The sequence below is a fragment of the Aquarana catesbeiana genome, linkage group LG05, assembly GCF_042186555.1.
Source record: "Aquarana catesbeiana isolate 2022-GZ linkage group LG05, ASM4218655v1, whole genome shotgun sequence".
NCBI classification, from domain to species: Eukaryota; Metazoa; Chordata; class Amphibia; order Anura; family Ranidae; genus Aquarana; species Aquarana catesbeiana.
Window position 1 is genome coordinate 45,851,485 of NC_133328.1, and position 6,148 is coordinate 45,857,632.

The 6,148-nt window shown below is 45.8% G+C and overlaps 1 protein-coding gene across 1 annotated transcript in view; it reads left to right on the plus strand.

The window, feature by feature from the left end:
* Nucleotides 1-6,148, plus strand: part of FAM171A1 (family with sequence similarity 171 member A1) — a 177,194-nt gene that overhangs the window by 69,499 nt on the left and 101,547 nt on the right. The window contains exon 2 of the mRNA XM_073629669.1: nucleotides 5,306-5,533. Within this exon, the coding sequence (XP_073485770.1) occupies nucleotides 5,306-5,533 (228 nt within the window). The remainder of the gene's footprint in view (nucleotides 1-5,305; nucleotides 5,534-6,148) is intronic.

The window sequence follows — 6,148 nt, forward strand, 5'->3', positions numbered from 1 at the left end:
GGTGGGAGGCACAGTGCCCCAGTCGGTGGCATCCATCGGTGGGAGGCACAGTGCCCCAAGGGCCGGATAAAAGCAAGCAAAGGGCCACAGTTTGGAGATCCCTGCTCTAGTCTGAGAATCTCCATGCTACCTATAGGGTGACCATAAATGACCCAATCCCACCCATAATCTGACCACCCAGTACAATGCTTGGGAGAGGATGGCATAGGGAGTTTGGATGCCCTAGATATACCAGTGAATTTTCAACTTGTGGTAGCCAGGTAGACATCTGCATGTCTGACACACATAGATTTGTTTAGGGCTGCTGTTCGAAATCACGGGGGCCCATACTGTATATCTGACAGGGCCCCGCTGCCACCCACTCCTCATAAAATTTCATATTTATATTTTTACTAACAATGCACTAAAGTCATTATTCAATGACATCTTCCCCTGCTCTCCATCCTGGAACATCCTCTTGTGCTCCCGGAGCAGCTGCTGGCAGGAGAGGCGGGAGCTGGCAACATTGCGGGGAAAAGGGGCACATGGGGGAAGGGGGGCCCAGGAAGCGGGAGGATAGGGGCACGGATGCTAGAACTGATCCCCCTGCAGCACAGCTGAAGAGAGCAGAGGAGAAGCCGGCAGCATTTCAGGAAAAAGGGGCACACGGGGGCCCTTAAAGAAGGGTGTGGATTCTAGAACTGATCCCCCTAGAGGAGGGGTCGGCAACCTGCGGGCCACACCCGGCCTGCCGCCGCTAAATGTCCGGCCCGTCGTTGCACCCAGCCCCCGGACATTTTAACCCTGGTCGGCTTTCTCGGGATGACAACCGATGCAGCTAAGAAGCTGCTCAGCTGTTATCCCAAGCAGCGGCAGAGGATGTTCCCGCCTTCCGTGGCTCACCCGGGCTCTCCCGTGCGGCTAGTTGAAGACCCGATTGAAGCCAGAATCGGGTCTCGGATCTAGTTACCCGAAAGCGATGTCATGACATCACTTCTGGTTCACAGAAGACTCAAAGGCGCCAAATTTTAAAAAGTGACAGCATTCAAAACAGGCGTGTTTTTGAATGTTTTTAAGTGCAAAGGAGGGATTATAGACCCCAGATCTCTCTATAAAGAGTATCGGTGACTGACTATTACTGCCACGAGGGATGGTTACATTACTTGTAAAAGCAAAAAAAGATCATACATTTTATTTTTTCATAGCGACCGTGTAAATAAAATAAAAATAAAATTTAAAGAGCCCCATCCCTCCGAGCTTGCGCGCAGAAGCGAACACATACGTAAGTTGCGCCTGCAAATATAAACAGTGTTCAAACCAAACACGTGAGGTATCGCCACGATCGTTGGAACTCTAAACTGTAGAAATTTTGAAAGCGTTGCCTATGGAGATTTTTAAGTATCGTAGTTTGTCCCTATTCTGTGAGTGTGCGCAATTTTAAAGCATAACATGGGGGAGAGGGGGCCATGTAATATGTATGGTGGGGGGGGGGGCTGTGCGATGTAAAGGGGTCCAGAGGCATGGGGGCTGTGTAATGTATAGAGGCCCAGAGGTGCAGGGCTGTGTAACGTAAATGGGTCCAGAAGTGCGGGGGCTGTGTAATGTAAAGGGGTCCAGATTATTATCTTCATTTATTAGCCAGTTAATGCGGCCCTCCATGCATTCACATAGATTGACTTCGGCCCTTAAGTGGAAAAAGGTTGCGGACCCCTGGTCTACAGCATGCTGTCCCTTCAGAGCTCTGTGACGCGGCCATGACACCTGTGCACATGCGCGGGAGTGAAATCATTGCAGCTTGGCTGTTTAAATGGCCAGAGCCTGCAAACCCAGAAAAAAGAGCGGGTGAAGACGGAAGCCCTGTCAATGGTGACATTGCGCCGCAGGATGGCTTTGTTTTTTTGCGATGCATACTACTGTAGCACATACAGGGGTCAGTTCATTAAAGGTTACCCCAGGCGATATGAAGGTCACGTGAATATTTTTTCGGGAATATCGCATGATATAATAAGAGTCAGTTCATCAAAGTAAAATGTTGAATGTTGAATGAGGTAAATGCCGCACATTTGTTAAAATGGTGAGATAAATCATTAAAGTCAATTCATTAAAAACATACACGTTTGTTATTTATCACATGGTGTTTGCTGGCGATATGTTAGAAATGTACAAAATAACAATTAGACTGGCTAGGAAATGAAAAAATATACAATGTATCGATGTGAAAATGTTCTCTTCTGAGCTCAGGAATGAAAATTGTAACATTTCATCAGAGGGAGATCGGTTTGTGAATGAAAGCATCTTAGAATGTTTTCATAGTTTCACAATACTGCTGTGTGCCTTCTGGGGCAGTGTTGGCCTTCGAAAAAAATGCCAAAAAAACACACACAATTTTTAAAGGGGTTGTAAAGGTAATTTATTTATTTTTTTTAAATAACAAACCTGTTATACTTGCCTTCACTGTGCAGCTTGTTCTGCACAGAGGGGCCCCGAACCTGCTCTTCTGGGGTCCCTCGGTGGCTGTTTCGGCTCCTCCCCTCAAGGACTCACCACCTTTAATGCAAGCTCCCTCGCATGGTGGTTAGTTCTTGCAGGCGCGCTCCCGTGATACAGCCGGCGGCTATAGCCGCTCACTGTATCACTCGGCCCCGCCCCCCCGGCGTGCCGAGTCATTGGATGTGATTGACAGCAGCGCGAGCCAATGGCTGCGCTGCTTTCAATCCATCCACTGTAGCCAATCAGCGGCCAGGCTGAGCGGCGAAATCTATGTCGGGAGTGAGCGGGGGACTTTCGAGGGGTCAGGTAAGTAAAACGGGGGGGGGGGGGGGCTGGGGGCGGCGGTATTGTCGGAAGTTTTTTCACCTTAATGCATAGAATGCATTAAGGTGAAAAAACTTTTACCTTTACAACCCCTTTAAGCGCTGAATATCGAAAAAAAAAAAACATGAATGTTTAAATAATTCGGTAAATAACTAATGTTTTTTAGTGAATTGACTACTTTTGAGTTAAATGACACATCCGTTATTTTAACTCAAAGTCATGCTGTATTTATCTCTTAGTGAATTGACTCCTATGACATTGTCCTGCAGGAAGAAGATTTTTTTTTTTTTTTTTTTTCTGGTAAACCTTTACTAATGCTTAAAAAAAAAAAAAAAAAAAAAAAAAGTTTTCTGATTTAATAATGAATACTTAGATTCATTAATTTATTTATATCTGCCTGGAGTATAACTTTAATCATTTACAATTATTTTTAAATTGTATACTGTTCACTAGATTGAATCAACACTTTTTGTGTCTTTGGGTGACCATAAAGAACTTTTAGCCCAGTGTCAGAATATTGTGTGTGTGTCTTTATATGTAATGTGAATTGCACAACTCCAGTGCCACTCTTTGATTGCTCAAAAGCAGGTCAACTTTAAGCCATAAGGCCCCTTTCACACATGCGGACCGTATGTCCGTATTTCATCCATCCGTTTTCGGATGAAATACGGACATACATGCATCCCTATGGGATAGCGGGTGTCAGCGGATGTACATCCGCTAACACCCGATGTTGTCCGGCTCCGCTCTCGTCCGATTCTGCGGACGGAAGAAAATCCTATTTTTCTATCCGTCTGCAGAGCGGATCAGATGAACACGGACAGAGGGTCCGTGTTCCTCCGATCCCCCATAGGGGAGAGCGGAGATCTGACAGGGCGGTCCCTGCACAGTGTGCGGGTCCCGCCCTGTCATCTGCCTGCTCAGCTGGGGAAAACGGAGCGATCCCCGCTGAGCAGCGGATAAACACGGGGCGGATCAACATGGATCCGTCCCGTGTGAAAGGGGCCTAATGAGGTCTAGCCTGTTTTTGGATCCATAAGTATTTCAGGAGCATAGTAATATGGGTTAAAGTAGATGACTTATTACTTTCTATTGGATAGGACTTTTTCTGTGTCCCATCGATCACTTAAAGGTTGACCATGGAAGAAATGACCTCTTGTTATATAGGTGTAAATGACTTTTGCATTTTGTTTTGATGGAAGTGTTTCTTGAAGTCCGTCTTTTCCTTTCCTTCCTCCAGCGACATCAGCTTTGGCCTGCAAAGCAAAGAGTCCGTCCTGCATCTTCTTATACTCTATTCCTAAAGGTTCAGCTAATCTGAATCCTGCTCCGTTACACCCCTATTGTATTATTCTAATGCTCCAAAGATAACTATTCACAGCAACAAAATTTCTGTGAACAGAAATTTCTGCTGGCCTGATGCAGCCCTTCACTTGCCACTATCTGGACCTTGGGCCACCGTTGCTCCCACTGATGCCAACGGCATTGTTGGTGAAAGTAAGAGGACTAGTGCCTCAAGGTCCGGATAAGGGCAAGCAAAGGGCTGCACATGGGCAGCAGAAATTTCTGTTCACAGATATTTTGTTGTCGTGACTAATCATCTTTTTAGCATTGGAATAGTACACAGGGGTGTAAGCAAGAGCAGGATTCAGATTAGCTGAACTTTTAAGAAGATGCAGGATGAATCCTTTGCTTTTTAGAACAAAGTTGATGCCGCTGGAGTGTCAAGGAAAGGACAACTTCAAGAAACACCTCAATCAAAACAAAATGCAAGTCATCTACACCTATAAGAGGTAATTTCTTCCATGGTCAAACCCTTCAGTGACTGATGGGTCAGTGTTGCTCCTCCTACTTGATTACAGGCGCAATGCAATTTCACTCCTACTGACCACCAAGTCAGATGCATTATTTACTCCCACTGAGATTGGAGCCATTTCTACTCCCACAGTCTGGTCCCCATAAAGTCTGAAGGACCGTAAACTGGTCCTTTGTTTAGCAAGTTGGGAGACCCCTGTGATAGATTATTGTATTCACAAATTCTTCCCTTATGTGAGTATAGTAAACTGAAATTTGATAGGGGCTTTGGAGGTGAATCTTAATCTTTTGACGTGTAATCCTGAGTGTGCTAAAGAGGAACCTAAAACATTGAGTTTTGGAAGGTAAAGTGATGCAATGCAAGGAAGTGTGAAGAGGGTGTGCTGGGACTGATGGTGGGTTGACAGTGCATGCTGGGACATATTTCTCAACAGCTGGCAGCCTACTGCTGTCTGTCCTGCTATCTCAGAGTGGCCAATGTACAGGGATATGCAATTAGCGGACCTCCAGCTGTTGCAAAACTACAAGTCCCATCATGCCTCTGCCTCTGGGTCTCATGCTTGTAGCTGTCATAATCTTGCTATGCATCATGGGACTTGTAGTTCTGCAACAGCTGGAGGTCCGCTAATTGCATATCCCTGCTCTAGTATTACTCGGCCGAAGTTATGTCACTGACCCTGTGTTTTTCTTTCTACAGAGGTGACACTGAAGGTCCAGGTCAGCGATGTGAGCACACACCAGCCCCTCAGTAATGCCGTCATAGAGATCTTCTCCAATCAGGTTTCTCTTGCATCTGGGACCACTGGAGCCGATGGGACAGTGCTGATCAAACTGCAGTACAAGCTGGGAAGTCCACTGATTGTAACAGCCACCAAACATGCCTATGTGCCAAACTCTGCACCCTGGAGGCCACTGCGATTGCCAGGTAAGATGACATCATTGTCTTAGTAAATCACTAGGCTAAAGCCCGCTGTCGGCTGATGTCACAGACCCGGTCCAGGCTTTAAAAAGATCCGAACCATATTGTCAGAATCCGCCTGGAAACCTGGACCAGGAGCTGGCTCAGCCTCTCGTTGAGCCGCTGAGAGCCTGAGCCAGCCCCTCCCGCCTGCTCCACAGCCCAGCAATCCAGTGAACTATGGAGGGGCAGAGAACAGAGCAAGTGACAATCATGGCCCTCTGCTCAAAGCAGAGGGGAAAAACTGTGATCAGGGGGGTTTGATTGCTCAGTTCTTGGGGTAGAGCCGGCGGTGGGCAGCTAGCATCAAGGTGAATCTGTTCCTGTTGCACATCTCATTTTAAAACTCTATCTATCTATCTATCTATCTATCTATCTATCTATCTATCTATTATAATTTTTTTTTTTTTTTTAAGAGAAAGAATATGTATTTTAAAAGAAGTACAGGAATGGCCCCAAAAAAATGAATTCACCTAGATGGCTGCACCACATATGTATGTGTGTATATATAATCTATATCTCAAGAAAAATCCTCCACGGAGCACTTGGGGTTTTTTTTTTTTTTTTTTTTTTTTTTTTTTT